The 14,686-nt window shown below is 41.0% G+C and overlaps 1 protein-coding gene across 4 annotated transcripts in view; it reads right to left on the minus strand.

Annotated features, from left to right (window-relative positions):
* ZNF131 (zinc finger protein 131) overlaps nt 1-8,300 on the minus strand; it is a 30,629-nt gene extending 22,329 nt beyond the window's left edge. The window contains exons 1-3 of one of the 4 annotated variants that reach the window (XM_047093001.1): nt 8,150-8,300; nt 7,109-7,247; nt 5,982-6,083 (exon numbers count right to left, since the gene is read on the minus strand). In XM_047093001.1, the coding sequence (XP_046948957.1) occupies nt 5,982-6,083; nt 7,109-7,232 (226 nt within the window). In that variant the 5' untranslated portion in view covers nt 7,233-7,247; nt 8,150-8,300. Of the gene's footprint in view, nt 1-5,981; nt 6,084-7,108; nt 7,664-7,765; nt 8,018-8,149 lie in introns of those variants that run through there. The other 3 variants (XM_047092985.1, XM_047092994.1, XM_047093009.1) reach the window with 3 other exon arrangements.
* Nucleotides 8,301-14,686: the final 6,386 nt, after the last annotated feature.

A 14,686-nucleotide genomic window follows, 5' to 3' on the forward strand; every position in this document is an offset into this window, starting at 1 on the left:
TATTAAAAGAAACAAATAGAAAACCACTTTTATTTAAGGATTTTAAGTAATCTCTACACTCAAAGTGGGGGGTTGAACCTATAACCCCAAGATCAAAAGTCACATGCTCAGGGGCGCCTGGGTGGCTCAGTTGGTTAAGCGGCCGACTTCGGCTCAGGTCATGATCTCGCGGTCCGTGAGTTCGAGCCCCGCGTCGGGCTCTGTGCTGACCACTCAGAGCCTGGAGCCTGTTTCAGATTCTGTGTCCCCCTCTCTCTCTGACCCTCCCCCGTTCATGCTCTGTCTCTCTCTGTCTCAAAAATAAATAAACGTTAAAAAAAAAAAAAAAAAAATTTCAAAAGTCACATGCTCAACCAACTGAGCCAGCCAGGCACTCCAAGAGAAAGTTACTTTCAACACTGAATTTTTACACTAAGAAATGCCCAAGTCAAAACTGCACACAATTTGCATAACTGCAAATACAAAAATACTTTTATTTTCTTCCTATGCACTTTATATACCTGAATAAGCAATCTAAAAATGACTGGATTCTTTTCAGGTTGCTTTTATTTGGGTCTCCCCTAAATCTTTGTTTTCCTGTTGTCTTTCCACCATGGTATTCATTATTATATGAGAGTAGCCTGAGGTACAGATAAGTAAATTTAAGGAGTTTTGATCAAACGTTTAAAAGTATAACAAAACACCTTTGTTGGGGTGCCTGGGTAGCTCAGTCGTTTAAGTGTCTGACTCTTGATCTCAGCTCAGGATATGATCTCACCGTTCATGAGTTTGAGCCTCACGCTGGGCTATGTGCTGACAGGTCAGAGACTGGAACCTGCTTTGGATTCTGTGTCTCCCTCTCTCTCTGTCCCTCCCCTTCTCAAAAATAAACATTAAAGAAACTTTTTTAAATGTGTATTTTTCTTGAAATGGAATGACACATATAATACTACAAATACCAGGCATGACTCTAAACACGTCACAAGTATTAACTCCATCCTCATATCAATCCTGTGGAGAACTTACTATAATAATCCCCATTTCACAGACAGGAAAACTGAGGCACACAGAAGTTAATAACTGTGACTTTGGCAAGTTACTGAAGAGATGAAACTAGAATCAAACACAGATGGCTCGACTCTTAAGCCCAACATAAGATTTTTTTTTAAAATAATGTTTATTTATTTTTGGGAGAGAGAGCAGAGGCAGAGAGAGAGGGAGACAAAGAATCTGAAGAAGGCTCCAGGCTCTGAGCTGTCAGCACAGAGCCCCACGCAGGGCTCAAACTCACAAACCGTGACATCATGACCTGAGCCGAAGTCAGATGCTTAACCAACTGAGCCACCCACGCGCCCCCAACATAAGATTTTTAAATAAGATGATGGCAGGAAACACTCCTGCTTGGAAGAGTTTGAATATCCACAGCTTAATTCACTACAAGCCCACAATCTCTTATTCACAATTCCAAAGTCCCCCAAATCTCTTAAGACCAGAAGTTTTCCCATTAATTTGGCAGCAATATTTGATCTGAATGGACATTAGGCTATTTTTAGTCTTTATCCCACTTAGAGTAAATATTAATATGCTACTCTGCTGAAGTATTATTTGGTTATAGAATGTCACCCCCCTAGACCCCACTGGGAGTATAATGTACTACACAGACTGCATTATCTTTAGAAAATTTGTAATTTCAAGAAACATCTGGCCTCCAAGGATTTGAATAAGGAATTACAGACTTAGTTCCCAATTTTGGTTAATTAGAATCATTGCAGACTTAAAGCATGGGTCTCCAATCCTTAGAATCAAAACCGGAATAGGAAAACTTTTTTTTTTATAAGCACCTTAGGTGCTTAAGTTGCCGGTCCAGCACTAGTCCTAGGAATAAACTACTGACCTAATTAGCTAACATGGACCAAACGGCTAACATGTGCCCAGGGAAGTGATGTGGTGACAGATGATGCACAGCTGCGAAAACACTTGGTTCTCTATCAGGACTACTTTGGTAACTTCCAAATCTCAGTCTACTTCACTAATCCCTTGCTCCTTTCATAACAGAAGTGGGCAAGAGAATATAGTCTTTCTGAGTTATCTAAGGAAACTGTTAATATGAACACCTTAGCCTGAATCTTCTTTTTTTCCCTTAGGAAGAAGCAAAACAGGGCAGCATTCTAGACATATAGAGGTCATTATTCATATTTTACAGAGGGAGGTTAAAATTATAACTAAGATGGAGAAAGCACACTCCACCCTATCTTGTCCACTGATTACAATTAAAAATCCTGGGCAGAATACATAAAGCAAATACATAAGGACTCTGAAACATAAATAGAAACAAGCAGGCTGGGGACAGAAATCAAAACTCAAAAGAGCAGCAGTGAGTTTCCTGGTTTTTATTTTTCCTCTCACATATCCCAGCTTACACTTGAAGACAGCCCAAATCCTGTAACTGTGTAGCAGGTACAGAAGAAAACTCTGGCTAGAGAATCAGGAAAGGGAACAGAGAGTACATGGGGGGGGGGGGGGGGGGCGCGGTTACTTGGATTTATTCCTCTCAGCCCTGCCTCAAGGCAAGTCCCAGTTCTGATGCTGCACACCTGTGGCTGGTGGCCGCCAAGCAGACACTAATTCTTAGAAAAGGTTCTTCTTTCTGACAGAAAACTAGCAATGATCTCCAAGAACATGGAGAGAATTTTTTTCCCCCCTTTCATCACTTTGTCTAGAAAATGGATCCCACTACGGGAAGTCTATGTCAGCACGGGGAAGCTAAAAATCCCAGTTTTCCAGCCACAGGATCAGGAAAAGTTGCACCGAGGAGCTAAAGTACAGAAGTCAGAAGAGGGAGCTAGAGAAAGGTCCTTGTGAATGCAGCCTAGCACTAGCCACTGAGCTACACATGTGGAACTGACCTGAGGCAGCACAGTAAAGGGTCTGAGACCTGCACTATGATGTGGACCCAGGCTGGCACACCTGGCACCCGAGCAGCACAACAAAGGTTTTGAAAAATAAACTGGCATTGCATCCACAGCCCACATAAGCCCAGACTGAACCTAAACCAGGCTGACTGCCTGCTAAAAACAAAACCAAATCAAAACAACAACAGCAGCATTCTCCGGAGGATTTTAACAGCACAGCATGTCATAACATTAAAATGTCCGTGACACAGTGAAAACTTATTTGACATATCTCACAGATAAGAAAAAGAAAAGCCAACATGTCCAAGGTTATATAACTGACAAAACAGTGAAGCCAGGACTACAAGGCAGGTTGTCTAATGACATGTCCAGGGCTTTCTTTATAGCCAAGTGACCTAGACAGATTGTACAGTGATCCTGAAGTTAAGGGCTTAAGAAAACATTGAGCCAAGGGTGCATGGGTGGGTCAGTCAGTTGAGTGTCCAACTTCGACTCAGGTCATGATCTTGCAGTTTATGAGTTCAAGCCCCACTTTGGGTTCTGTGCTGACAGCTCAGAACCTGGAGCCTGTTTCGTGTTCTGTGTCTCCTCTCTCTGCCCCTCCCATGCTCATGCTCTGTCTCTGTCTCTCAATAATAAATAAATGTTAAAAAAAAATAAAAAAAAAAAAAGAAAGAAAGAAAACACTAAGCCAAGGGGTTCCTGGGTGGCTCAGTTAAGCGTCCAACTCTTGATTTCAGCTTGGGTCACGATCTTGTGGCCCATGAGTTTGAGCCCCACTTCAGGCTCCTCACTGACAGTGTGGAGCCTGCTTGAGATTCTCTCTCTCCTTTTCTCTCTGCCCTTCCTCTGCTCACATGCGCGTGTGCATGTGCTCTCTCTCAAAGATGAATAAAAACATTAAAAACAATTTTTTAATAATAAAAAAAAAACACCAAAAGAAAAACAAAAACACACTGAGCCAAACTGATTCTTTAAACCTGAACCTGGCAAATAACAAAAACAGAAAATGCTCTTACACTTTCTCATTTGTCATGTTAAGTACTGAAGGCTCGTATGTGCTATCCTATAATGAAGGCGGCAGGTCAGAGGTACTAAGAAGTACAAGAGAATCTCAAGGTGATTAGTCTCCAGAAAAGACCCTACTTCTCCAGGTATATTCCTTGTTCCAAAAGCAATGCATATTCTAGACTGGGCCACTTATTTGTTTAAAAAGCAGAAGTCAGCTCCTCTTTGAAATCTTTATCTCACCAAGGTAGACTAAACCACTCGTCCTCCCTCCTCGGCGACACCATTCCACAATAAAAGACTCTGCAACACTCTTTGCTCTCTTTTCTGCATCTGTCGCTCATCTGTGATTAAATTTGCAAATTCTTTAAAGTCTGTCTCATTCATCAATTTTTTACTTCCTGGGTCCAGTACAGTACATAACACATAACAAATATTAATTCTGACAAACAGTCCCAATTTATTAAACTTTGACAATGTACCAAACACTATGCTCAGCGCTCTCCACATGTTATTTCAAGTAATTGTGACAAGCCTATAAAGAAATGAGGAATTTTCAGATGAAAATTTTATTCCTCTCAGCCCTGCCTCAAGGCGAGCTGTCTATGCAACTAAGGTGAAGTAACCTGCCTGGTGTCACAAAGTACCTCAGGTAAATAAATGGATGAAATCTTGCCCTGTAACAGAAACTAATACCATATAGGCAGCTAGATTCTCACTTTAGTAAGCTTCGTAGATTTCCATTATGCCTGTGGCTGTCCATCACAGATAATGAAAAGATTATCTATGGATGTATCAGCCAGAATGCTAAACTGGAATGTAAAGCCACCTCCCCAAAAGGAATATGTTTAAGTTTTCACATTTTCTTTACTCCCCAGGGCACCAAATTTTCCCAAGGGAACAGTGTTTCTAGGCAACTCATTCATAACAAATATACACACACACACACACACACACACACACACACACACACACACACAACACAGTGAAGAAGATACAAAACCAAAGCTCAAGAACACTGGAAAAGCTAAAGTTCTGTATTTATGTAGACAAGTATTTCCTACAGTTTTGGATGGTGGGGAGGGGTAAGTAATGTCATATCAAAAGACAAAAGCATGGTAATTAATACACAAAGTGAATCCCTTACTAGCTGGGCAACACTGAGCAAGTAACCATTTGGAGCCTGTTCCCTGATGTATAAATTGGAAATAATACCACTTACTTCAAAGGATTGCTTTAAACCTCAGAAAATGCACCTAAATAGCACTATAGCTAGCACTTGGGAAGCTATTATCACAAAAGTCAAACAAGTACAAAAATCACTTTCTACTTTAAGGGTGTATCTACTGAATGATTCCTTCCATCCCAGACTCTATATCCACTACAACTTCTGAATGCTGCTTCGGTTCATCTTTCCTAGCCTTTTCCATATTGTGGCAGCACACTTCATCTTGCGCATGTCCTAAGTACCTCTGCTAGTAAAGCAGCTCTACTGTAACCTGCGGCATCCCCAGTCTGAAACATAAGCCCACTGAACAAAAATGGGAATTCACTTCTAATACACGTTTTCAAAAGAGTGAGCACTGGTCTCAGAAGTTGAAAAAGACTCTTTTATGAGATCAACATCTACCATCTAAAGTAAGGGTTTTCCCTGGCGGATCATTTTACCATGCACTTTACGGAAAGCAAGAATTCTCAAGTGTCAAAAGAACAATTTATCCAGTCAAGTAATAGGAACCACTGATACCTATTTCCTACAGTATCTTGCTAAATTAACACTTCTTCATTAATTATAATGTTTGCTAAATATTGTATTTATAACAAGCATTTACCAGGGCACCTGGGTAGCTCGGTTGGTTAAGCGTCTTCAGGTCATGACCTCATGGGTTTGTGAGATCCAGTCCCAAGCCCTGTGTCCCCTGTCCCCTGTGTCGGGCTTGCATTGCCAGCAAGGAGGCTGCCAGGGATTCTCTCCCTCCCCTTTCTCTGCCTCTCCCTCCCCCACTTGCATGTGTGCACACGCATGGGTCCTCTCTCCAAATAAGTAAATTAACTAACAAACAAACAAAAACAAGCATTTACCTTCAATCTCCACCAAAGGTTCCTGAGTAAACTCCTGAAAGAATTTGTAGAAGAACTTACTGCAAGCAGCCAAAACAGCTTTGTGGGCCTTAAAATGGTGTCCTAGATTTAAAAAAAAAAAAAAAAAAGTATCATATGTATTCAAAAATCAAAAGTAAAACCATAAAACAAAGAAGTAAATTATATAAAGATCTTTCTTCATAATACAATCATAAGACTATATAAATTACGAAACTAAAGTCAGAACATTCTAAGCAGCTATCTTGATAAATTTCAATTTCAATTAGACATGAACCCAAATCTTTACCTCAAAGACCTCATAAAGTCAATTTATAAAAGCCAGTTTATAAAACTAAAAGAGATAAGAGAAGCTTCTTACTACTTAAAAAGTGAAAGGCATATCGGATTCAGTTTAAACTGCTAAATATAAACACAACCCAAAAAGTTATACACCATTTGGAAAGAGACAAAAAAAACATAGAATAAACATAATGCTGGATGTATCTGCTATGGAAAACATGTTAATATGCCTAATATTTGGAAGCAGCAGATCTACAGTAAGCAGATCTATAATAAATAGCTTGCCTTGAGGAGTCTATTTTCACTAAATAGAAAAGATACCCAAGCTACGTTTGTCTCCATTATAATGACAACTCCTAACACTGGTAAAGACCCCATTTGATTTGTACCCAAAGAGGGTACAAATGCTGCAAAGGTATGTCTCACGTTCTCCCTCCAAGACCATTTGGGAAGGTAGAAACAATCAACACTTCTCAAATGATTGTTGTGAAAGACTCCTCAAAGAAGTTTATGAGCAGAAAGCTATTCACCAAACATTTAGAGACATCCTCTCTATCTCCACGCCATCATCTTACACTAATGTGTGCAATAGGGAAACTTCAAGAGGCTGCAACAAGTTAAGATGTGATGATTATGTTGAAAGCATGACTAGCCAACTAGCCTTCTGCAACACGGTCTATGTGAGTGGCCACTGACAAGTCCCCCCTCGTCCCAGCGCACACTCAATAGGCACAGTCCACAGAGGGTTGGGTATAAAAGGCGGGCGGGGGAAGGGGAGAGAAGAACGGTAGCCACAAATTCACTGCTCTGCCCACCACCCTACCCACCATCGACAATCAGGGTGATGTCAGTAAACCGATCTTGCTCTCGCTGTTCATTCAATCGGTCCAGGATCATTTTATGATGTTCCGGGAACTCCTGAAGGCATTCCATCGTCTCTTCGGCCTCCATGGCCGTCGGACTGCTCTACAAAAGAGGAGCATGATAATGTACACCCATGAGCTCGGGCCGAGGCACAAAACCCCTAAAGCATAAAACAACAAAACCCAAAACCCCAGCTACGTGAAAAGAAGGGGGGGGAGGGGGAGGCAAGAGGAGAGGAAGGCGAGGGAAGAAAGAAAGGCGAGCCGGGTGGCCGCCGCGCGTTGGGGGCCGGAGCCACGGCCGCGGGACTCCGAGCCTGACCTAATTGGAGTCGGGAGACGCGAGCTGAAGCGGGGTGGGCAGAGCGCCGGAGGCTCCGGGCGCCGGGGCGCGCAAGTCCGGCAGGGGAAGGGACCCGACAGCCGTGGCGGCGCCCTAACGGCCCGCCAAGCCCCTCTGCCCGGCCCTGGCTCCTGCGGCCCCGGACCCGGTCCGGCCCGCGGCCCACAACGACTCCCGGGTCGCCTCTCCCTCCCCCGCCCTCCCTCTTCTCCCCCGCCCCGACCGGGCCGGCACTCACTCAGCGAAGGAGGAGCGGCCCGGGCCTGCGCGTCACTTACGTCGACGTACTGCGTCACCGCGCTGGGCTCGGGCTGACGCGGACGCCGACCAAGGGCCGACCACGGAGCGAAGAGGCCACACCTCCACCGCCCCGCTAGTGGCGGATTTGGCGCTCGGCGAGGGTGAGGCGGCCAACGCTGGGTGGAGGAAGTCGGGCTGTGCTAGGGTAGAGCCAGTTGTGGGCCAGGCTGTACCCGGGGCAGGGATCCTAAATCATAAATCCTAAACCCCGCCCTTCCACCCACCTTCGCAGGACTCCAGGTGTGAGCGCTTCCGACCCGGACCTCGGAATAAACTCACAACTCGTCCCCGGTGCGCTTTTATTCCGCGGCTCCTCCCGCCCCGCCCCCTTCCCTCCCAAGCCTTGGGTGGGCCCGCCTTACCTAGCTCTTGATCCTCCCTCTCTCCTCTCTGGCCCTCGGATCTTCCCCGCTCTCACCTCTCTGGGCGAAATTCAACCCACACTGTTCCCTACCCCTAAATAGCGCCTCTCCCTCCATTTCCTCACGATTGCCCGGGCACTGCCTCTGCTGGGTCCGACCGGCACACGTGCGCTCGCTCCGAGACCCGGGCGGCCGCGGCGCGGGCGGCGGCCACGGGCGCGAGCACGTTCCGGCCGCCTGGGACCTTCCTCCCCGGTGCCCGCCCTCTCCGCGCTCTGCGGGCGGCACGTGCTTGCTAGGCTTGGGACCTGGATCTGCTCGGATTATTTACACATGATGCTATTACTACAGCTCTCCACTCCCAACCCCTGCGCTTAAAGAGACCAGTGACCTACAATCAGCCTCTCTTCCCTGGGTCATTCATTCATTCATCCGAAAAAAATGCTTTTGGAGGGTAACAGTCGAGATTTACTTTTTTCCCTCAGAAGAAAATAGAGTGAGGATTAGGGAAAGACTCAAAATACCTGGCTGTATGCAAGGGTGAGTGTAATCATTGTTTCAACAGACATTTATTGAGAGCCAGCGCTGTGCTAGGCACTGTTTAAGGGACTGAGAAATTAAGTGGTGAATAAGGCGTATGTAGTTTGTTCCTTTCTAATCTTAGTCTGATGGAGTAGATAGATCTTTTGTACAGTTAATTGCCTGGATGCAGATTTCTGAGTGTTATATGAGATGTGAGGAACAAGGTAATCTGGGGCGGGGAGTAGGGCTCCTTGAGGAAAACTAGTGACCTGTAAGAAGCAATATGAAGTCTGAGTGTTTTTACGCAAGGGTACACAGCGCATTCAGAGACAGCGAGATTATAGCATTCGAAGAACTAAAAAAGAATGTTGGTGGGGCAGACCCACCGGGGCCTGGTAAACAGTGTTAAAGATGATAGATTTTCTTATAATCACAAAGGGAAACCTTGAAGGTTGAGCAGGATAGTGACATACGAAGATTTACTTTTTAAAGAGGTAGTTCCAGCCCCAATATGGAGAATAGTCTAATAGGTGAAGATGCAAGTAGAGACCAGAGGGAAGCTGTTAGTAATCTGGATTAAATCATGGTGGTAAATGGGATTAGAGAATTGGATGGAATCTAGAAATAGAATCAACATTGACTGGAAACATGTCATGGGTACTAAATAAATAATGTTGGATATATTCATGGTAAGCGAAAAAACACTCAAGGATGGCTCCTAGATTTCTGGCTTGAGTGGATGGATTTTTGGTACAATTTACCAAAATAGAGAATATAACTGGAAAAAATGGGGAGAAAGGATGGGAAGGGGAGAGATGATTTTAAGGAGACAACTAAATGCAGATGATGTCAACAAGGCATTTTATATATGGACCTGTATAGAATTTAGGGGAGAGAGCTAGCCATAGGGATTTGGAAATTTTTAGCATAAAGTGGATATTAAAGCCATGGAAACATAAGATTTTTTTTTCATCTATCCTAATGCAAATTTTGTTTATTTATTCATTCATTCATTCTTTAGTTCCAATATAGTTAACACACAGTGTATTAGTTTCAGGTGTGCAACATAGTAATTCAGTAATTCCATACATCCCCCAGTGCTCATCAGACAAGTGCACTTCTTAATACCCATCCCCTATTTCACCTGATCCTCCACCCACCTACTCCTGGTAACCATCAGTTTGTTCTGTATAGTTATAGTTAAGAGTCTATTCTTTGGTTTGTCTCTTTTCCTTTGCTCATTTGTTTTGTTTCTTAAATTCTACGTGAGGGAAATCGTCTGATGTTTGTCTTTCTCTCACTTATTTCACTTAGCATTATACTCTGTAGCTCTATCCATGTCATTGTAAATGGCAAGATTTCATTCTTTTTAGGGTTGAATAATATGGCAGTGTGTGTGTGTCACTTCTTTATCCTTTCATCTATCAATGGATACTTGAGCCACTTTCATAATTTGGCTATTGTAAATAATGCTGCTATAAACTTAGAGGTGTATGTATCCCTTTTTAAAAAAATGTTTCTTTATTTTGGGGAGAATGAGTACACAAGTGGGGGAGGGACGGGGGGGGGGGAGGCGGGACAGAGGATCAGAAGCAGGCTCTGCACTGACAGCAAAGAGCCCAATGTGGGGCTTCAACTCAAGAACCCATGAAATTATAACTTGAGCTGAAGTCACTCAACTCAGCCATGCGGTTGTCCTGCATGTATCCCTTTGAATTAGTGTTTTTGTATTCTGTGGGTACTCACTAGTGCAATTACTGGATTGCAGGGTAGTTCTATTTTTAATTTTTTGAGGAATCTCCATATCATTTTCTATAGTGGCTGTACCAGTTTGCACTCCTACCAACAGTGCAGGAGGGTTCCTTTTTCTCCACATCCTCACCAATATTTGTTGTTTCTTCTGTTTTTGATTTTAGCCATCCTGACAGGTGTGAGGTGATAACTCATTGTGGTTTTACTTTGCACTTCCCTGATGATGGGTGATGTTGAGCATATTTTCATGTGTCTGTTGGCCATCTATGTGTCTTCTTTGAAGAAATGTCTCTTCATGTCTTCTGCCCATTTTTAAATTGGATTATTTGGGGTTTTTTGGTGTTGAGTTGTGTAAGTTCTTTATATATTTTGGATACTAACCCTTTATTGGATATGTCATTTGCAAATATCTTCTTCCATTCAGTAAGTTGCCTTTTAGTTTTGTTGATGTTTCCTTCACTGCGCAGAAGTTTTTATTTTGATGTAGTTCCAATAGTTTATTTTTACGTTTATTTCCCTTGTTTCAAGAGACATATCTGGAAAAATGTTGCTATGACCAATGTCAGAGACAGTACTGCCTGTGCTCTCTGTAGGATTTTTATGGTTTCAGGACTCCCATTTAGGTCTTTAATCCATTTTGAGTTTATTTTTGTTTATGATGTGTGAAAGTGGTCCTGTGTTATTCTTTTGCGTTTATCTGACCAGTTTTCCCAAAACCATTTGTTGAAGAGACTGTCCTTTTCCCATTGGGTACTCTGCCCTGCTTTGTCAAAGGTTAATTGACCATATAATTGGGTTTCCTATTCTGTTCCATTGGTCTATATGTCTATTTTTGTGCCAGTACAATACTGTTTTGATTACTACAGCTTTGTAATATAACTTGAAGTCCAGAATCATGAAATCTCCAACTTTCTTCTTCAAAATTATTTTGAATATTGGGGTCTTTTGTGGGTCCATATAAATTTTAGGATTGTTTGTTATCTTTCTGTGAAAAATGCTGTTGGTATTTTGATAGAGATTACATTAAATCTGTAGACTGCTTTGGGTAGTATAGACTTTTTTTTAAAGTTTTCATTTATTTATTTGAGAGAGAGGTGTGTGTGTGAGCTGGGGAGGGGCAGAAAGAGAATTCCAAGCTGGCTGCGCACTGCCAGCACAGAGCCTGATGCAGGGCTTGAACTCACAAAGCATGAGATCATGCCCTGAGCCGAAACGAAGAGCTGGACACAACCGACTGAGCCACCCAGGTGCCCTGGGTAGTATAAACATTTTAACAATACTTGTTCTTCCAATCCATGAGCGTGGAATGTCTTTCCATTTCTTTGTGTTATCTTCAATATCTTTTATCAATATTTTGTAGTTTTTGAAGTATAAGTCTTTCACCTCTTTCGTAAGTTTATTTCTAGGTATGTTATTATTTTTGGTGCAGTTGTAAATGGGATTGTTTTCTTAATCTCTCTTTCTGCTGCTTCATTATTGGTGTATAGAAATTCAACAGATTTCTGTCCAGTGATTTTGTATCCTGAAACTTTACTGAATGCATTTATCAGTTCTAGTAGTTTTTTGGTGGAGTCTTTTGGGTTTTCTATATATAGAGTATCATGTCATCTGCAAATAGTAGCAGTTTTACTTCTTCCTTACCAATTTGAATGTGTACTGTTTTTCTTGTCTGATTGCTGTGGCTAGGATTTCCAGTACTATGTTGAATAAAAGTGGTGACAGTGGGCATCCTTGTCTTCTTCCTAACCGTAAGGGAAGAGCTCTCAGTTTTTCCCCACTGAGTATGATGTTTGTTGTGGGTTTTTCACAGATGGCCTTTATTATGTTGAGGTATGTTCCCTCTAAACTTACTTATTAAAGGCATTTATCATGAATGGATGTTGTACTTTGTCAAATGCTTTTTCTGTGTCTATTGAAATGATCATGTGGTTTTTACCCTTTTTTCTTATTGAGATGATGTATTATGTTGATTGATTTGAGAATATTAAACTACCCTGGCAATCTGGGAATAAATCCCACTTGATCATGGTGAATGATTTTTTTTTAATGTATTGTTGGATTCAGTTTGCTAGTATTTTGTTGAGGATTTTTGCATCTATGTTCATCAGAGATATTGGCCTGTAGTTATTTTTTCCTGTGGTATCTTTATCTGGTTTGGGTGTCAGGATGATACTGACCTCATAGAATGAATTTAGAAGTTTTCCTTCTATTTTTTGGAATAGTTTGAGAATAGGTATTAACTCTTCTTTAAATGTGTTTGGTAGAATTTGCCTCTGAAGCCATCTGGTCCTGGACTTTTGTTTGTTGGGAGTTTTTTGATTACTGGTTCAATATTCTTACTGGTAATCAGTCTGTTCAGACTTTCTATTTGTTCCTGCTTCACTTTCAGTAGGTTATATATTTCTAGGAATTTATCCATTTCTTTTAGGTTGTCCAGTTTGTTGACATATAGGTTTTCATACTATTTTCTTACAATTGTTTGTATTCCTGTGGTGTTGGTTGTTACTTCTCCTCCCTCATTTGTGATTTTGTTTGAATCCTTTCTCTCTCTCTCTCTCTCTCTCTCTCTCTGTCTGAATCTGGCTAGAGGTTTATCAGTTTTGCTGATGTTTTGAAAGAAACAGCTCCTGGTTTCATCGATCTGTTCTATGGTTTTTTTTAGTTTCTATATCATTTATTTCTGTTCTAATCTTTATTATTTCCTTTCTTCTGCTGGTTTTGGGTTTTTTTGTTCTTTTTCTAGCTCCTTTAGATGTAAAGTTAAGGTGTTTATTTGAGATTTTTCTTGCTTCTTCAGGTAGGCCTATATTGCTATGAACTTCCCTCTCAGAACCACCTTTGCTGCATCCCAGAGATTTTGGACCATTTCATGTGTTTTCATTTTCATTTATTTGTATGTACTTTTTGATTTCTTCTTTGATATATTGGTTGACCCATTCATTATTTAGTAGCATGTTACTTAATCTCCATGTATTTGTGGTCTTTCCAGACTTTTTCTTGTGGTTGATTTCTAGTTTCATAGCATTGTGGTCAGAAAAAATGCAGGTATGACTTTGATCTTTTTGAATCTGTTGTGGCTTGTTTTGTGGCCTAATATGTGATCTGTTCTGGAGAACGTTCCATGTACACTTGAAAAGAATGTGTATTCTGCTGTTTTAGGATCAAACATTCTGAATATATCTGTTAAATCCATTTGAGTGTGCCATTCAAAGCCCCAGTTTCTTTGATGGTCTTCTGTTTGGATGATCTATGCATCAATGTAAGTGGGGTGTTAAAGTCCCCTACTATTATTGTATTACTATCAATTAGTCTCATTATGTTTGTTATTAACTGTTTTATGTTGGGTGCTTCCATGTTGGGTGAATAAATTTTTACAATTGTTATATCTTCTTGTTGGATTGTCACCTTTATTATTATATAGTCCTTCTTTGTCTCTTCTTGCAATTTTTGTCTTAAAATCTATTTTGTCTGATATAAGTATTGCTACTCGGGCTTTCTTTTGACATCCATTTGCATTATAAATATTTTTCCGTAGCCTCACTTTCAATCTGCAGGTGTCTTTTAGGTGTGAAATGTGTCTCTCGTAGGCAGCATATAGATAGGTCTTGTTTTTTTTTTTTTATCCTATGTCTTTTGATTGGAACATTTAGTCTATTTACATTCAAAGTAATTATTGATAGATATGTATTTATTGCTATTTTGTTACTTGTTATGTGGTTGTTTTGTAGTTTTTCTCTGATCCTTTTGGTTTGCTCTTTTTCTTTAGTGATATACTTTGATTCCTTTCTCTTTATTCTTTGCATATCTGTTAGTGGTTTTTGATTTGTGGTTACCATTAGGTTTGTATATAACCTCTTCTGCATATAGCAGTCTATATTAAGTTGATGGTCGCTTAAGTTTGAACACATTCTTTACTACTCTTTCCCCAATATTTTATGTATTTGTATTTCATATTTTACATCCTTTTATTTTGTGAATCCTTTGAGTTTTTACAGAAATACTTATTTTTACTGCTTTTGTGTTTCCTTTTTTTTATACTCTCTTTTCTTACTGTAAAGTATGGCCTTTAGTTTCCACCACAGAGTCTTTAATATTTCTTGTAGGGATAGTTTAGTGGTCATGAACTCCTTTAGTTTTTGTTTGTCTGAAAAACTCTTTATCTCTCCTATTCTGAATAATAGCCTTGCTGGAAAGAGTATTCTTGGCTGTTGTTTAAAATTATCATCATTATTCACATGGTGTTTTTCAAGGCGAAGAAACTGC

The sequence above is a fragment of the Lynx rufus genome, unplaced genomic scaffold (genome assembly GCF_022079265.1).
Source record: "Lynx rufus isolate CCGP_SWC_20201006 ecotype Redwood Valley unplaced genomic scaffold, mLynRuf1.p SCAF_1, whole genome shotgun sequence".
NCBI lineage: Eukaryota > Metazoa > Chordata > Mammalia > Carnivora > Felidae > Lynx > Lynx rufus.